The sequence below is a fragment of the Hypomesus nipponensis genome, chromosome 10, assembly GCF_054491055.1.
Source record: "Hypomesus nipponensis isolate SF chromosome 10, ASM5449105v1, whole genome shotgun sequence".
In the NCBI taxonomy this organism is placed as follows: Eukaryota; Metazoa; Chordata; class Actinopteri; order Osmeriformes; family Osmeridae; genus Hypomesus; species Hypomesus nipponensis.
In genome coordinates this window covers 8,752,265-8,771,663 of record NC_140370.1, presented here as the reverse complement: position 1 = coordinate 8,771,663, position 19,399 = coordinate 8,752,265, and the positions used below count along the sequence as shown (strand labels likewise).

The 19,399-nt window shown below is 44.9% G+C and overlaps 1 protein-coding gene across 1 annotated transcript in view; it reads left to right on the top strand.

Moving 5' to 3' along the window:
- The first annotated feature begins 502 nt into the window (after positions 1 to 502).
- Positions 503 to 19,399, top strand: part of LOC146271515 (disco-interacting protein 2 homolog C-like) — a 108,469-nt gene continuing 89,572 nt past the window's right edge. Inside the window, exon 1 of the mRNA XM_084707240.1 lies at positions 503 to 789. Coding sequence (XP_084563366.1) covers positions 711 to 789 — 79 coding nt within the window. The 5' untranslated portion in view covers positions 503 to 710. The remainder of the gene's footprint in view (positions 790 to 19,399) is intronic.

The following is a 19,399-nucleotide window of genomic DNA, read 5'->3' as shown; positions in this document are numbered from 1 at the left end:
ACTGTTAACTTGTGTTTGGGTGCATATCATTTCTCCTATCCAATTATGTTAATATGTGGGTTTACATTCATTTAAGAAACGAAACGTTACTCGAAAAAGATCTCCAAACATGAACTCAAGATGCCTGTCACCCTGGACCTACTCCTCCATGATGATGTCAAAAACTTGGACCAGTTTGGACAACTGGTGTGTTAGGGTAATTGGCTCTTTGTTTGTTCATGGGCCATTCAGAGATTGTTTGTTTCCATCAAGCGACCTTGTTCATGATTTATATACCGCATTGCATCTATAAAATGCGTACGTTAAAACAGTCTGTAAGTAGCCACTAGCCAGAGAAGGATGTGCATTCAACAGCCAAAAGCTGACCATCCATAAGTTCAAAAGAACTGAAGCAATTTGGCGCCCTCCTCAGGGTTCGAATATGGGTTTGTTTCATCACGTGAATGTAAATGCACAGCACTAGAAACGGAGGCAACGTTTGAGTATCCTTCAGCCAGCCGCACTTACAGTCTGGACTTACACTGGTAGATTTTCACACAGTGGGACGACCATGGAGGGAGTTGAATAGGGGGTGTTGACCACTTTCCGCATTTCTTCTTCAGCGGTTTATCTTAAGCATCATAGCTCTGCAGTCAAAGGACACTGTTTAAATACCGACTGGGCTTTTAGAGAGGAGAAAGACAGGAGAAGCCAAGTAATTTAAAAGCAGAATGGCGGACCGTGATACATTACCGCTTCCTCTGGAGGTGAGAGCCAGACTTGCTGAGCTGGAACTGGAGTTATCAGAGGGTAAGCCGTTTTTATAAACATCGAAATATTGCAATGCTTTTGCGAACTATTTGTGAAGAACTCCAGATTTTTGCTGCAGAGAAAATGTATAAGAGTTTGTATGGGAGATGAAACTACAGCGCAGTGACCGGAGTCTGTAGCAAATAAATGTGGAATAATTTCTGGATACAATGCTATAATGCATTTAACAGTACAAACAGCACGGTAAACAAATTGCTTGAATTAGTTTGAAATACATAGTTTGATAAGCCCCTGTGACCTTGACAATTAAGAATGACAAAATCTAAATATGTATGAATGTTCAAAGTTGACGTATCATACTGACTGTTTGAATTATTTTTTAAATATTCTCTGTTACCGTTAGTATGATACAATATTGCACTCGTCTCACTGTATCTTTGTGTCGAATATGTCAAATTGACGGCAGTAGCCTACAAAAAAAAGGAATACTGGATTGAGTGGCACAGTCGTCCTCTATGTCAGTTTGCCTTCGAGTGTCATGTTTCGCTTGCCAAATGTTTTGTTTTGTATATTGAGCTTCAGAGAGAGCTTTGCCATTTAAAGCCATGTACGGCAAAAAGGCACAGGAACTGCGTAAAGTCAGACTTTGTGTTTTCAACTGTTGTCAGATTTAGACTTCAGCATCTTACCAATGGAGTTACTTCAATGAATTGAGATGTCGGAAAAGCATAAAGGAATGATATTTTATAGAAAGCATGCTAGGGGTGCGCAGTGGAAGTTGTTGAAAATGTAAAACGTTTAAAGAAATAGGTCAGGTGCCCTTTTTGCATTATTTACACGCTTCAGTAGACGTTCTAATGCCGAGCATCATCAACGCAGTTCTGCACTTCTCAGACACTGACCTATTTTCTTACATCCTTTTCTCTGGCTCATTAGATCAAAAACAAACCAATTAGGTACCACGATTATGTTCTCCTATTGTAGGTGCTAAACCACTACTACACAACATGCTCAAGACTCTGAATAACTGAATAACTGACATGGTAGCTGATATGACTTATTCTGAAACACACACACACACACACACACACAGTGCAGTTATTGAGTTTTCAGCATTGGGACTGATATGTGATGTCATACTGATCATAGCAGGTACATAATGTACAGAGCGCATGTGTTCAGCATTATTGCAGTGTTCCACAGAGCCACATGAGAAGTTCGCTTGTCCTGTGCTATTAGCAGCTCGCCAACAGGTGTCCGGAAGTAATCTGATTGTTAGGTGAACGTTAACCTCATGAGCCAGTCCACCAGCTGTCCTCAATATACCTGAGATTAGCCAGCGGTTGATTCCCAGTTCACAGAACACACAAGAGTTCCAGTAATCCCCGGTGTTATTTAATCTTTGTCTTATCTTTTATACATTTTAGAATAATATAGCGGCAATAGGGATATAAGTTATTGTGTCAAATGCCAGCCTGTGAATTTGTGTAAATGGTTTGTAAAATGGCACATTGGATAGTGATATAGATAGTAAGATGATACTGTTAAAATAGCTGTTTAAAACAAGAAGATAATGTCAAATTCTTTAACACAGCTCAGCTACGTCCTGAACAGTTTTGGCTCAAGAATAGGGCAACTGTGTTGCTGTGGAGCTCATTACTTAAACCCATCCAGGGTCACATCTGGGCTTGATATGATGCCCCAGCTAGACCTCAGCTGCCATCTGTTGTTTTAAAGCCAAGGCTCAAGGAATTCTTTCTCCAGAAATAAATGCTTTGGCATACTGTACTACTGTTAATTACGGTTCTGTCTTTTCTGTTTGAAACAGCCTACCATTGGGGTTTGATTTATCGTATTGTACTGCACAGACAGTCCTGTGTTTTACACTTGAAATACGACAAATATTCAAACACACCAGGATTTGGCTTCACTGAGAGAGCAGCATCTGTGCTCTTGTCGGGGGTGTATTGTCTCTGTGCAAAAACATCAGGAACATCTTTTGAAGGCACTGGCACCAAAGCTCGTAAATTGTTAAACCCCACAATTATGATACGGTAGGGCGCATGCAACAGTTGGAGAACAATGACTGAAACATCTTAAAGAAATCCTCTTCACCTTCAACGTCTTTGGTTAACTTGTGGAGGGGGAATTTGCAAATGGTAAAAAAAAAAGTCCCCTTTTTTATTCATCCCACCCTCCCCCCTAATGAGTCCGATACAGTGTTAGCTCAGACTGACTAAGCAGCCTCTGTGTTTTGAATGTTTAATGAATTCAAGCTGTGGCATCTCAGAGAATATGTCTCAGTTGTGAGTTGAAGTGCTGTAATAATAATCAGTCACTGCCAGACAGTTGTGTGGGGTGAGTTAGTGCGCTGCGTGCCGGCCCCTCCCCTCTCCACCTCGGCTTCAGCCCAGAAGCTATGGAAACCACCGAGGTGAGGCCGACCTTTGGATCTTGATTATGACAGGATGAGGTTCACCTCGCCCTCGTGTGACTTGACGGTTTCAGAAAACGTGTTGAGGACGGTGTGACTGCTCCATTAATGTTGTCTCATGTTGCCCCAATTGTTCTTATAAGGGTACACATATTGAATTGGCTGCTGGCACACTCCCATATACACACCTGTCTAAATGAATGACAGTAAACACCAGTGGATTGTGTCTCCGGTTAAATGTGACTGACTGATATAAATAGTCAGCATGTTAATGTTCTTCATATATGGCTGGATGAGGTTTGGGTCAAGGTTTGTACCAGTACCTTACATTTACATTTATTCATTCACATTAATGATATGACTAACCGATAAGCCTTTATTTTCAGGGCTGAACATTTTTGTCATCTCCCGACCCTGTCATTTCAGAATCTTTGATTTTGTCTTTGGTTGTTGTGACTCCAGTCCAGACCCTTACACCCCTGCTGCTCTACCTACCTTTAGACTGGCAGTTGCCATAGTGATGTTGTTTTCCTACTTCCTCCTTGGGGGTGATGACTACTGATGTGAGAGAGAGAGGGAGACAGACAGGGAGAGACAGAGCGACAGAGAGATTGTATGACCAAATGGATGAAGGGCACATGGCAAGTGGTGTAAAAAAAGTACAGCTGTTGATTAGGATGGCATTGGGATGACATAACGCAAACATTTGACAGAATTGGAAATACCCGGATATTCCTCTTATTAATAGTTTGGGCTAAGCTCATTGCTAGCCAGAGACGTATGAAAGGCCCATGAATGTTTCTCAGAAGCTACTGCAGTGCTTACTAGTCCTGATGATTTAGGATTAAACATCCAAGCAGAATCCTTTACCAGTCAGGGGACAGAACCTTCTCTGACCTCGTCAAAGAGATTTTCACCCTAATAACTTCTGAAATCCTGACCATGCAATAAATGACTGCTTTACAGCCGACCAAACACACCAAACCTACTTCTATAAATCCCTTTGTAAATCCTGTGTTTTCTGTACCTGGATGACCTTTGCCACAGATCAAGAAACATCCATCTGTGAAGGCAGCCCCCCACCATACCCATCAGCATACCCACCACCATGATAGCCACCACCATAGCCACCACCATAGCCACCACCATACCCACCACCATACCCACCACCATAGCCACCACCATAGCCACCACCATACCCACCACCATACCCACCACCATACCCATAACCATACCCCAGCTTCGGTTTGAGCGCCTTGCTGATTTCTCTCCTCTCTTGGAGTGCATGTCAAACCGCTGCTCTCTCTGTGCAGCAATTGGACAAAACAACAAAACGAATGCCTGTTCACCGGCTGACATTTCAGCCCTTGGATTTGTTGTGCTGTGCACTGACAGAGAGGGGGAAATGAATATGTATGCAGTTGCCTCCTGTGAGCTGCCTTCCAGCATGTGAAGTATGTCTGCTGATCGCAAACATGTGGACACTTCCCTATTCTCGCAAGGTCTGTGCCTGTATCGTCCTGGGTTCCACTTGAGAGGATAAACCCTGTAAAAGCTTAAGCCTTGGATGGAAATAATTTTGTGAACACGGTTGTTCCAAAAATCTCACCATTTTGTTTTTGTCCTGTAGTCTAGTTTCGGACTGTTGCTCCATGTCTAAAACGCATCAAAATAGAGGGTATAAAGGGTGTTTTTTGTCTGCTTCTGGAAAAAATGGTATGAGAGGGACATCCCATATGTCATTAGGCAGTTGGTAATCTAATCAGCATTTCATTTGTCCATTTCTCTGTTGGTCCATTCAGTGTGAGATTTTAAAGGGAGTTTTACAGCGAGCTGGTTCTGCTGTGAGTGGCTTACCTCGCCAAATTGGCTGAAACGAGCAGGAACAAGAGAGGCCGAGCCATAAACATTGTTGTTCGCCTGACTCTACAATTAATTGGCCAAATTTATGATTCTCTCCAGTGGTAATTGTGTGTCTGTGTTATATCACCTTTTAGAGTTGGCTCCTTTAGCTCAAGGCCAAGACTATTTTCTTTACTAGCTTGGTTGCCGTTTGTTGGCAGGCTTTATGATATTTCGTGTTTTGGTGTGTCATATTCAAAGTTTTATGCCCCTGGTTTTGTCAAGGTTAACTTGCATTCGACTTTGATTTTAGTTTTGTCTGCTAGGAAATCAGTGATGCCTAACCATCCGTATAGTGTGTGACTGGTGTTAAAGGCCACACAAGGGTAATATCAGTGCGTTTGTTTTGGGACATTCACTCCAAGTCACACCACTAAGCCACAAGCTTCCCATCTGTGTGGAAGATGTGGCTGGTGAATGCAGCATAACTGCTGCAACAGGCTCCTCAAGGGGGTGATGTCATCCTTGGACTGGTCAAAATGGGTGCCATGGCACAAAGGCTGTTTCTGCTAGATTGCATCATTACACTGCTCAGACAGGCAGTTTTGGTCAGTTTTCTCTCCTTTTTTCCTCTTTCTTTCATCCATCTGCCCTTGCTTTGAAGCCCGCGTGTTGTGAAGCCAGTCATGTAAAGTGGGGTTTCTGGGGGTGAGACAGAATCGAGGCTCTCCCTGCTGTGAAAATAAATGAAACCGATATGAAAACACATTTTTTCTTTTTTGAGAAAAGGACCATGGCCTCACCCAGCTTTTTTCCAAACAGAGAGATGACAAATATTTGCCTCACAGTGTGTTTTTTCTCTCTGGCATAACTGTCATACCATTGTATTTGTTATTACAGTTAAAGGTGAGCTTAGTTTCCAGTTCCTGTGACGACCAGTTCACCCCACCCTTCTAACCCCGGCTGGTATGGTGATGAATATTATTTTCCTTTCCTTGTTTCTGTAATCTCCCTAGACCTCCCCACAGCCCAGCTACAGATCAGTTAATAATTACATTTTTAGCCAACTGTGGTGTCTGGGACCCCAGAGAACAATACATGTTGGAGTGTGACACATTTTTACCATGAGGGGAGCGATTGCCATACTCAGTGTGGACCAGTTTAGGCCTTTTGTCTAACGAGACAGTGGTAGGGCTGTACTGGACAATGAAGCACTTAATCCCTTTAAATAGTAGAACTTTATTAGATTCTCTGCAAAGGAACAAGAGGCTGGGTTTGTCTCCCCCTGATTGATGTGGTACATCAGCAGAAAGCCTTTTTTTTTTTTTTCTTTTGGAGATGCACACCTAACTCTTCTTGTGACTTCGTAATGTCGATAGAGTCTCAGTTTAAGACCTTTGTTGTCTAAGCACAGTTTTCCCATCCACTGCATAGTAGGCCGCTGTTACCTCAGAGGACTGGCATACACTTTCATTGTTGTGTTCTTCTCTATCTCCTCACTCTCTGATGTGCTCTGCCTTGTTTTGCACACTCCAGTTTTCTGGTTCATTTCATGTCCCAGGAGCAGAGAGGAAGGAATTTAGCTGGAGCATCAATTGAGTCCATATGAACGTTAGTCATACTTTTGGTAATGTTACAATCTGTGATTTGATGACTAGAACTGGGCTCTCATCCGTGTTGGTGAGCTAGTTCCCATGTGTTGGATTTGTTTACTGTCTTTGATGCTCTGAGTATGTAGTCCTGCCTTTATGGTGTGTGTACAGGTGGGGTATTACCACACAGGCCTAGTTAAGAACCACACAGTACATGGTGATCACCCCACCTCATGTCATGATAAGGCTACTGTTAAAATGCACTCATGGGCCCAACAGGGCTGCCGGTGAGTCCTGAGAAGCTCATGCCATATGGTTCACAGTATAAGCAACAGGCCATCTGCAGGGCTATGGGTTCAACTGAAATGATGAATTCCATCTGTCTCTGTCATCTCTCTCTCTCTCTCTGTCTCTCTGTCTCTCTCTCTCTCTCTCTCTCTCTCTCTCTCTCTCTCTCTCTCTCTCTCTCTCTCTCTCTCTCTCTCTCTCTCTCTCTCTCTCTCTCTCTCTCTCTCTCTCTCTCTCTCTCTCTCTCTCTCTCTCTCTCTCTCTCTCTCTCTCTCTCTCTCTGTCTCTCTCTCTCTCTCTCTCTCTCTCTCTCTCTCTCTGTCTCTCTGTCTCTCAGTCTCTGTGCAGAATAAAACTCTAGTCTTTGCCTTCTTCCCAGATTCGGTTTAGAATTGCTCTCATTCTCGAATACATTTCTAAACGGCTCAAATCCACTTTTAAGGTGAGGCACAAGGTTTTCTAGGGGGGGAAAGAAAAGTGGGCTGGAAGTTGCATCGGCGCTGTTGCATCCAGGAACAGGCCGGGGTGAACGTCAGGGCTCTTGTTTGTCTCACAGCTCCATCAAGTGATAAACATTGCAGAGCTCCGACAGAGGATCCTGCCAGGAAAGCTCCCTGATAAATGAGGTGCAGCACACACTCGTATGCGCTGCTCTAACTTTTTCCATCAGGAGACCACAATTACCCGGAACACGCTCACTTTGCCGCCGATGCAGATTGGTTATTAATTGTTTATGCTTTTACTCTAATTTACTCAATGATCTCTGTCCGTAATGTTCTTGTTGGAAATGAGCATAAACTCAACTGGAAGCTCGCCAACAGCACCCGGAAAGCCTTTCTGATTCGAGAAGCTAATATCTGGCAAAAATTAAGTTGTCTTGGAACTCATGGTGTGTAATATGCTAGCCCTGGGAGAATTTGGCAGCTCTGTTTTAACTGAATCAAGACACTGAGAGGCATAGTCTGTTCTAGAACCTTTGCCTTCCTCTTTGTATGAACCTTTTTGCTTCTCCCCGTGATAGGCTATCTTACAAATCTAACGTGACTGTTGGTAGTTTGGAGAGGTGCCAAGCTGCTTCTCTGGGCGTAAGGAGGTTTACCGTTCTCTCCAGATGGCATCTTTACATTTGTAAATAAAAACGCATGTGGAAAAGGAGTGAATATAAAAAAACATTGCTTTGGATGTTGCGAATTCCTTCTGAAGCAACCAGGTGTTGATAGTCTATGGCAGGTTAGAATGTCAACAGTGTCTCTCTTATCTATTGCCTCTGTGATTTTCCTCACTCTGGTTTCTCTTTGTTTCCATCATGTACTTTGTTCACCGTTGCTGTGCAGTGCAGTGCACTGACCATAAGGAACATGTTTAACAGGAAGTAATCAATGCCAGTGTGAAAAAACAAACCATTTTCAAGTGGTTGGTGTTGTGAAAATGACTGGATGCTAAAATCACCAGGGAAATTTACTTTACGACTAGAAATTCACTCTGTGCTCAAGGAAGCAATATGTTTAAACCTGTTGATTAAATCAGATCCGTTTTCCACAGTCTACAAAAACGTTTTATTCTGTGTATCTAAACTTGAGATCAGATCTTCCCTCTTCAGCCCAGTCATGCAGAAACAGATATTATGCAACATTTTGGGTGACTTAAGGAGGACAATTGCGATAATGTTGGAATTGTGGGTAAAGAATAGTGTGGCGTCTCTCAGGGCAACTTGATTTCATCCATCCCCAGGTATCATTGTGCTGCACCTCTTGGCCTGCGGTTGCTCTGCAGTTAGACTTTGTAACACCATCCTTTTAAAAGTCTCAGGAAGTGATAACCGTCGAACAGAAACATACTATACGCTATTATAGTCACTGACATTGCACACACTGTGCTGAGTACTGCAACCTTTGACCTCTTGAGTTGAGGGAACCCTTTCTGTCGCACATCTGGTGTTAATATGAGCTTGGTCTGTTTCTGTGTGTGTGTGTGTTCATGCTAGGTATAGGTTTATATCTCAGTCAAAACAATTTTAGACAGGAAGTGTTCGTGCTCGTGTGTCTGTGCATGCCTTGGTTTGTATCTTGCTGTGTGTCTCCCTGTCTATGTAATACGTCTTATGTGCTAAATGTTGACAGGATTACATAAGGCCACCTAACTGGGTCACAGGGATGGATGTTTTGTGGACATCCTCTTTGCAAAAATTCTCTGAGGATTTGAACAGAGGACAGAACCGTATTGCTCATGTTGGTCTGTACATTTGACTACATTTCTGTATAAGAGCATCGAATTACTTGCTTTTTTGCTGTTTCAAAAAGAGCCATTGTTAGCGTTAGCCAGTGAATGTTAGGTTAGGTAACATGGATCTTTGATTTGTTTTTACTCATATATACCTCTCTGGACTAGCATGAAACTGCGGACAACACAGCAGTATGCTGTGATATCATAACCAAGTTAGCTTTGGTTGGATGTTATCATTTACGTTTTAGAACATACTGATAAATGTAACTGGTTTGGAGCTTGAATATCTTCCGGATACCAGAAGTTAATTTTCAATTCTTTCCTGTTTCCAAAATCACTCTCTGGACAATGAAAAACTCGAGTTCATGGTTATCTCAAATGCTTGGCTCTCTGTCTGAACTTAGACCAGTGGGAGCTGTGTTTGGCTATGGGAGTCTTGCAGTCAGATCAGCACACTCATCCAGATAACTCCCACTTACTGCCAGGGGGAGATGAGAGGGTTGCACTGTTCATTCTGGCTCCAGGTTTATCTCTCAGTCAAAACAATTTCAGGCTGTGTGTGTTTGTGTGTGTGCACACCTTGGTTTGTGTCTTGCCCTGTGTGTGTGCACACCTTGGTTTGTGTATTGCTCTGTGTGTATGCACACCTTGGTTTGTGTATTACCCTGTGTGTCTGTGTGTGTGTTCCTTTGTACATGCAGCGTTACCTTCTGCTCTTTTGCCACCAACAACTTCAGCCAACTTCCTCCTCCTCCTCCTCCTCCTCCTCCTCTCCCAGTGACACCAGTTTTGCTGTATTTGTCAGTTGTTGCTATGCCTGTTTCGACCTGTCCAACTGACCGGCCCTTCTGCGCACTCAGCACTGTGAGCCTGAGAGGCCCATCTGGCCGATCTCCCCTCTTCCTCCAGCTGAAACCTGAAGCCAACCAAGCTGTAGTTGGAAGGTGTGTTCACTGGGCTGTGAGAAAGGCTGTGGGAATCACCATTCCCTTTTGTTTGATGGTCGGCTGTGTATATCCTCCGGTTGCACACCATACGCGTGCACGTGCGTTCTGTCGACTGGGTGCACGGGAGGTATTTGTGTAAATACAGGATGTTCTCCACTGTCAGTGATAGATGAGAGGATTAGCCTACAAGTTAGTGGGTCACACGCTAGGAACCAAGGCTGTGTACATTCACACTACACAGAACTGGGGGCTGGTGGTGTTTGGGGTCATTGGGGTCATCCTGTATGAGAAGCACCGTGCCCCAACATAGAAACTGTTGTATCATTGCAGGTGTGTTGTTTTTTCAAACATCATAATAGCAGGAGGGGTTAAATGAACAGTTATCTTTCCTTGGTAGCAAAGACTTTAGGTACCATTTTACCACATCCACTTTCCCTGGAAAGTCTCTCCTCTCCCATTAGCCTACTAACCATCTAAGCATATATTCAATTACATAGCAGTTCTTATCTAACAATGTAGTTGTCACACCAAGTACAATGGAGTTACACAGTCATTAATGTAAATGTGACGTCAAAAGCTACTTAGCCATCTCGCACTTCTGCTAAAAGGCCTTCCTTCATGTCTGCTGTACCTTTATGGAAATACCAAACTACAGGGATTCTCAGAAGTTTAAAAAAAATATGTTTTATGTGCATATAATTATTTTACAATATAAACCTATCCATGATCAAGTTTAACATGGTCAGTGATAAGAGAGGGATGAATCTCAATGGTGATTGCTCAGTGTTTAGGCGAGTAGCAAGATTGAACCCCTACAGTTTACAAGCTGGTTTTCCTGTATATCCTTAACAATGGGGTGCTTCTGAGCTGGGAAAACAAACAAGTAAACTGGGATATCTGTGTATTGTCTGGCCCTTTCTAAGTCTGTAATCTACAGGCTGAGATGACCCCACTGGGCTCGTCTAGGGAGAGCCCTCACAGCCTCAGCTGATATCCTTCTCTTCTTTAGGGCTAGACCTCTGGTGTCACTTCCCCCCCACTCCTCCCGGCAACAGTCTGCACTCTTGTTTTTCTGTTTTCCTTTCTGTCGTTTCCTATCCTCCGAGCAAGGGACTCGGGGGGGGGGGGAAAGGAGATTCACTTCTTGGACACGCGGGCGTCCGTGAGTGATTCAGACGACGGCTTTCTCTGTCTGTCTTCTCCTTCGGGTTTGTTCATTTTCATCTGTTCCTTCAACAAGACGTGCGTTATAATTATTTATAGGAGTCTGCATATGCCCGCTGATCTTTTTTCGACTCGGCAGTACAAATCACTTTTTAATCCAGCCACTTCTTGCTAAATATTTAATGGTCTCGATATGGTAGACTGCAACTCTGCTTATGTCTTGAGGTCAGTGTGCAAAAGTGCTTCAAATGGAGATCTCTCTCTTTCTGTCTCTCTGTCTCTCTGTCTCTCTCTCTCTCTCTCTCTCTGTCTCTCTGTCTCTCTCTCTCTCTCTCTGTCTCTCTCTCTCTCTCTCTCTCTCTCTCTCTCTCTCTCCATCTGTGAAAGTGCTTAATAGTCTTTAATGGGAAAGTGGGATCCATCTATACAATTTTCTCTCACATGTTGTACGGAAAGCTTTTCTAATAGACGACTCCAACCCCGCGTTTCCCCATGGCTTCTGTTCTAATAATCAAATCTTTATTACACCATTCGTCCCGTGAACGCTACATTAGAAATGCACTTAATGCCCAACATTTTCCACTCACTGGCTAATTCCTGCTACGGTTCCATCAGCACCGTTGGAGCTCATTGTCTATGCCATGTGCATGCTGCTGTATCCCTATAGGGATGACTGCATGGGAAAATGGGTCAAAACCACCCCAGGTTATTACCAGGTCATAAAACAATCCAGCATTTGCTCCTCTCTGCCCAGGCCTGGAGTATTAGTGAACTGATGAACTCATATCTGCCATAATGACACCTTTTGGATGAGTCTTCTGCTTTGCACTTGCCCAGCATCATCCCTGTCCCCTGTCCCCTCCTGGCCTTCATGCTTACGTCGTGAAGGTGGACATGTGACTGCCTGAGGCTGCTGGTGGGTTCTCCTCACTGTCTCTGGTCTTCATACACAGCCAGACCACCTCTCCTAATCCCTTCCCTTGAGCCTCACGCCCCGGCCTTCTGTCTCCACATGCTGTGAGGGCACTGGGGTAATGGGAGGTTGTAGAGGGAGAGAGGGGGAGGGGGTGAGAACACGGGGCACAAGCGTGCCTGGGCGCCCCCCAGGGCAAGAGCCTGCCTCCAGATCCTCTACCAACCCCCACCCCAGCCCCCAGCCCCCCAGTAAACGATCATAACCACGAACAGGCAGGCACAACAGGCAGGAGAAAGGAGGCAGCGAGTGGGGCTGACCTACATTTCGCCAGAAGGTGGGTGATGATGATGGCAGCACAAAGTGTGCAGTCTCAGTCTGCATGGATCGCACCATTGGGGGGGGGGGGGGGGGGGGGGGGGGGGGGGGTAGACCGTGTCACTGACAGGCCTTGTCACCACTCGCTGTCAGAGTCAGGACTGTGTCGGAAGGTGACGGGGGGGAGGGGGAGAGTTGACATTTCCCAGACAGAAACCCTGCTGTGACGCTGGTCATGCCCATTATAGCTGCAAAGTCCCCCCCCCCCCCGATCCTCGCCCCCACCCTATTGTGTGTAGACACATACAGTACACACATACACAGAGACACATGCACAAAACAAAATGTCCCTGTCTGGGATTGTGGTCATGGTTTGAGGAGGTGTAGCTGGGGTTGGCTCAGAAACCCTCAGACTCACCACCCTCAAATGCAAGAAACATCCATGAATGTGACAAGACTGCTACATCAGGGATTTTCTACTCACATTTTAATCTTTGATTGGGGCATACATTTGACTGTCACTGCTCATTAATCAAATCGTAATTGTTTTTCAGGCCATGGAACAGAGATTGACAGTTTTCTACTGGAAATTCTCATGTTTATGAATCATATTTCATATCCTCCGTCATCCTGTATGTTCCTGCTTCAGGGGTTGAGCCAGACACCCAGGTCTGTTTTGAATAAGAAGCGTCTTATGACAACGTCTCAAAAGAGAGCCCAGTTCAACAGCACAAGGAAGACAAAGCACATTTGCTTGTCTTACATTTAGTCATTTAGCACATGCTCTTATCCAGAGCGACTTACTTAGTACTTTCACAATGTATCCACACACAAACACAAGCCCTGTGATATGTAGAGAACAAGATGGAGCCTGTGAGTTCAGGGGTGAATAACGTGTGTGTGTTCTGCTGCAGGGGAGCTATCCTGGAGCTGCAACTCTGCTGGGTTCCACTGGGTTCTACGACAGTGTGCCTCTCTGAGAAGGGCTATCATTGTCTGACACCGTCAGTGGCCCGCTCTATGATAACAGCGAGCCAAAATCATCGTTGTTGTTGGCAAATGAGGCGTATTACTTCATCAGAGTGGAAAACATGCCTGCCTACTGCTATCTTTCTTTTTCTCGCTTTCCTTCTCTCCCTTTTCTCTCCATCTCTTTTTTTCTCTCTCTCACAGAGACATTAAGCAAATGATAAAAATCTTAATGAGTTTTTGACAACAACAAAAAAGGTGAAGCATTGCTATTTTTAGCAGCCATTGTTGTCATAGGACCTTTTTCTGCCATCCAGTTGGGATTGATTTCATGTTGTTTGTTTGCATACAGCAAAAGAACATGCCGGATCGCTCTGAGATGGTCTGTTGATGACCAGCCCTCAACACGATCCTTTCTCATAATGCTTCTGAAACTCCCATTTCACAATCCAATTGATTCATTTTCTGAATCCTGATGCATCCTCACCCTTCCTTGTTTTATGAGTCCTTTTCTGACCAGAATTCATGACACATCTTAAATAACACTGCTGGGATCTCAGGAAGTCCCGGCCTACATTTCCATCATTTCCACTGGGTCATGTAGGAGAGCTGTTTGGATGCATAGCAGTGTAGACTGTGTTCTGTGTCTTCGTGTCCTTGTGTCTCCAGAGTGTCAACACTGTTTGTCTCAGCCCTCTCCATGACAACGGTACAGCTCGCCAACTGTCGACCACATAAGTCTCCACGAAAAGCAGGACTTCATTTTCCATTTTGGAATAGGAATTGTTTATAGTGATGACATAAGGAAGTAGGAATTATTTTTTCCATTCACACATTCAAACAACGTTCCCAAAACCTGTTATTATATGCCTCTCATTACAGTTCAGCTGACATGAACTATTCCATGAATTGTACTGACAACCATGCAGGTTCAATAGCTCAATAGCTTTGAGGTCCTCCGACTGACGTCACCAGAGTACGAGCACCACATCAGAAACACGTTTCCCCAGGAGGAACCACGCCAGCCCAGTACAACTCCTTAACAATGTGGGGATGATTAAAAGAGTGTGTGTGACACTGCTCTCCCCTCTAGTGGATGAAGTGCTTCCTTTGTTGACTGTAGAACTCAGAGAAACCTAAACTCTGGGAAAACCTAGGAGCGGTCTTTGCTATGTAAACACTTCCAGAGAGGCAGTTTCAAGTGATTCTTGTCGACTTAGGGGTTTATATGTTCTTGTTTGGTTTTCTTTTTGCACATATGACTTGTGTCCTTGCTGGATCTGTGTATAACCAAAACAAGTAGGCCAGTGGTCAACAAATAGTGAATGTAGTGGGTGATTGGGGATGTAGCTCTCCTATTCAAAGCCTTCTTTGGATCTGTGCGTAGGTTTCTCACTAAAACCACCTCTATTACGTGTGTACTGCCGTGCTGCTGTAGCCAGGGTCAGGCCAGGACTGACTGGGTCTGGTCTCTGTCTAATATGATGGGTAGCACAGCTGTAAAGCGGGCCCCTCCCTCCCTCCCTCCCTCCCTCCCTCCCTCCCTCCCTCCCTCCCTCCCTCCCTCCCTCCCTCCCTCCCTCCCTCCCTCCCTCCCTCCCTCCCTCCCTCCCTCCCTCCCTCCCTCCCTCCCTCCCTCCCTCCCTCCCTCCCTCCCTCCCTCCCTCCCTCCCTCCCTCCCTCCCTCCCTCCCTGGTTTCCTAATCCCTTCCTCCTCCTCCTCCCCTCCTCTCCTCTCAGCTCTGCCATTTGGGCTTCTGCAGGCGTTCACAGGAATGCAGTCATGTGCCCTGGCCTTCCCTTCCCTTTGTCTGGGCAGGGTCTCTGGGATGTTTACCTCCACAGTCCCTCTCATGGAAAAAAAGGGGCCTGCATGGCTAACTATGTGCTATGCTATGCAATGCTAAATTAGGCCCAGTTTCTGACATGGGTTGACAAGCTAAGTTCAAATGTTTTGGGCTTCATACTGGTGAGTAAGGCTTGATGTTTTTGGTGTTGAGTTTCTGGCTCGGATTCAATCCAGAGTGCTATTTGGATTTGTCTCCTTTGCTGGAAAATTCACTGCAGTATAATCTTCACGACTCAGTTTCCTGGGAAACGAGGGAAATTAATTTACTGCCTCATCAGGATGTTTTTGTCATGCACATTACGTGCTGATAATGAGAATACATGCCTCATCACAGGCAGTGCAACATTCAGCATTCAGACATTCAGAACATTGTGCCCAATGCATGATTGCCAAATTTGACCAACCAGTTGGCGCGCAGCAATATGTTGCTTTGCACTTTTATTCCAAGTATCACAGAGTGAGACAGAGGCCACAAGTGAGAGTCTCGCTGTACACATGAGGGCTGGCAGACCTGCTTATGAAAGAAATCGGGTGGAAATGTGCCGTCAGCAAAGCAACCGAGGAGGATGTGAAGTACACATCCCAACTGACACAGAGAGAGACTCAGGGATCACAAGGTTTTCTGTGATGACAGAGTTTCAGAATGTACAGAGGAACAATCGTCACTTCAGAACGAATGATCAAATGAACAACAGGTGCAGCTTCGTCCCCCCCCTACACACACACACACACACACACACTCTCTCTTCTCCTACAGCCCCAGAGCCTGAGGACTAAGCACTCATAATAGATGGATTGTTGTCTCTGCTCTCTGCGCCTAACCCAAGGAAACTCCTGAGCCATTTTTACACTACACACCTTAAAAAAGGCCTGTGATGAATCTACAGTACACAGGTATAAAAGGCTGCAAAATAAGCTAAAAACCCAACAAAACTATTCCCCATTGTAGTAGGACTGTAAAAAGGAATGCACTTCTACACTTCATTATGTGAAAGTCTTTACAAAGACAACTTCTGAAGTATTTCTTCCTCCATGATAAGCTTTAATCGAATGCACTGACCTACTTGGAAAGTGAGTTGATAAGAAAAGAGGAAAAACAAAGGTTTGGCAAAGCTCAGGCTGTTTTCAACATTCGTTCCCCAACATGTGGAAAAAGAATGTTGTTGTTTCGGCAGGTTTTGGGACGCAGCCGGCATAGACTCAGCCTACTCGTTATTTCCCCCTCTGTGTGTGTTGCTGGAAGGCAGGAGGAGGAATGCTCCGACTGTCTGTTCTGATGCTCAGTGACAGATGCTGTACCAGGGGTCTTCACAAGCCCCTTTTGACACTGTGTGCGTTAAGGAATGCCCCAGTGCTGCCACTGGCCCCAGAATGGCCCCTGTGTGTGCTGAGCCTCCTGCCATGGAACTGTGGCCCTGGTAGGAAGCAGCAGCAGCAGCAGCAGCAGCAGCAGCAGCTCATAAATCCAGAAGAAGGAGCATTATGGGACTGTCTCTGTCCCTCTCTCTCTTATTCTCTATCGTGCTCTCTCCGTCCCTCTCTCTCAATCTATTTCTCTCCATTCATTTTTTTTTCTCTCGCTCTCATCATCTCTTTTCCTTTGTCTCTCTCTCTCCCCCTTTCCCTCTTGTCATGAGTTCTGTGGTAGCTGGTGCGACTTGGTTTAATTATTCACTCAGGTCTGCTGGAGGGGTGCTGTACAGAGAAGCCAGAACAGGACCACATTAGCAGTATTGATGACAATGTGACCTATTCATAGTGTCCGCGGACAATATCTCTTTTCACAGAAGAAACGGAATCACAAGAGGCGAGTTATGAAACATCCCCTCTCGTTCGGCCTTGAAGCCTCAAAGAGTTCAAACGACATTCTCATACCGGCAGTCGTTGCACTGCTATTCTCGGCCATGTTCATTCTATCATAACTGAGTTATCCGACGACATAGCCTACAATTTGTCAAGCGACCTTCAAAAAGCGCATCCGGTTTCAAGTATGATGATGACCTTTTACATCCAAATTGAATTCCAAAGGACAATTTCCCCCCTACTTATTGATCTGATGTAATTGCCTATTTCAAAGTTTAATTGTGTGAGGACCTATTTTAGTTCTGAGGGAAAATGCCACGGTGCTCATGAATATTTACCAGATGGACAGAGCAGATTTATGTTTGCAAAAGTGTACCAGAAAGCAGCTATGGATCATTCCAGGAAATACTCTCTTTCATACCAGGTATTGAACCATATGCGTCATTGCAGTGTGTTGTAGCCTACACTGGCATGTCAGGATATCACTGTTCTACTGGCCTCTCTCTATGCTTTGATGCTGCTTAGATACTTGATCACCAGAGTGGATCTCCAGGCTAGAAGTCCTCAAACCTCAGACCTGAATATTCCCCTTGGTTTTGAACAGAGACTCTCCATTCAGGATTGCATCAACTCAGTCAAGTGATCATACTGTTCAGGGGCATTTTTTTTTTTTTTCATTTGAAACCTTGGTTGGCTTCAGAGCTCTTCAGTTGTGGTGTAAGAGTGGAAATATCAGGGTGCAACCTTTTAGACCGTCTTACAGCAGGGCCAGTGGGGTTTTCTCTGTCATAGTTCTGTTCTTTCCCCTCCCTTTAGTCTCACTGTGTCCCTCTGATGAATTGCTTTCTTTGTTATCCCAGTGTGTTGAGTGGACCCCATTCCGTCTCCACGGTGATATGCTCTGGTCTGGAAGAGGGAAAGGGGACATCTAACCACAGAGTGTGGTCAGTGTTCAGAACATGGTATCACATCCTCCTGGCATCATGATAACCATGACAGAGATGTGTTTCTTAGTGAATGCCTCATACAGCTTTATAGACTTCTGTGTCAGTGTATATCCATGTTTGTGTGTGAGAAATAAGATGGGAAATATGGCTATTTATTAAGGACACTGGGCTGTAGTATGTGTGTGCATTGATATCTTCATAGAGACTTGTGATATACAATATCAACCAAATGCCTATTGGATACATTAAAACATATTTAAACATTATTTTAGCTTGCCTATCGCTAAGATGGTCCTCTCAGCCAATGTAACAAACCACAAGACCAGGTGTTTGGGGAGCTGGTGCCCTAATTAAGTCCTGACAGCCCAATTCCAACTAACATGTCACTCGTCACTCACAGTAGGACCATGTCACATGACTCGAGTTGGCTAGTTGCGGTGGCTTGCTTCCACACCACTGGGCTTGGTGAGACGCACACTTGAGTTTCTCAGTCAGGCCAGGGAGAGAGCAAAACAGGGAAGCAAGTTCACTGTTTCTTTCCATCTCTCCTTTCACTCTGTGATAGTCCTGTTTTCACGTGTTCTCAATCATAGTCGTCATGCAGATATATTTTTTATTTTTTGCAATGAATACGTGTTCATTGCTATATACTGTATATAGTATGAGGATAGTATACAGGTTGACCATCTCATTTAAGGATAATGGTATTTGACACCCAAAGAAACTTTGTCTTTAAATGAAAGTGATTCAATGCTAGTTAGAACATCTTTGCGCTGAAGGTGACACTTGAATCCTGAAAACTCTTTCGAGTATCTTTGTTCAATGTCTTAGATGGGGCCTGACAGAACAGAGTGGCTCTGTGTCTGTCTAACTCGCGCCGTAGCAACTTGCCTGTCAAAATTGATTAACTCTAAAACCCAGTGTTTTCATTAACACAATTAGACGGGATTTGGGCTGTCGAAAAACCGGCCTGATGGATGTCAGATAGACAGCTCTGAAGCCGGGGGAGGGGGGTGGGGGGGGGCTGCCAGTCTGTCACATTGTGTAACTTGATGTGATTCTGGAAACTCCGAGTCTGAACGCTGAGGAGGCACATCAGACAAGTCGGGATGGCCAGTGCCTGTTTCCTGCTGACATTTCCATTTGTCCAGACCTTCCTTTGTGCTCCGTCAAAGACAGCGTCTGACCAGGGAGGTCGGGGCTGCATGAGATCACGAAGGCAGAGTCGGTCGAAAACCAGATGAATACAGCCGCCTTTGTTTTGTGGTGGCACACACACACACACACACTCAAAGGAACACACACGGAACACACACGGACAAACCAGCTCATGCTCAAGCACATTGACAAGCACTCCCGC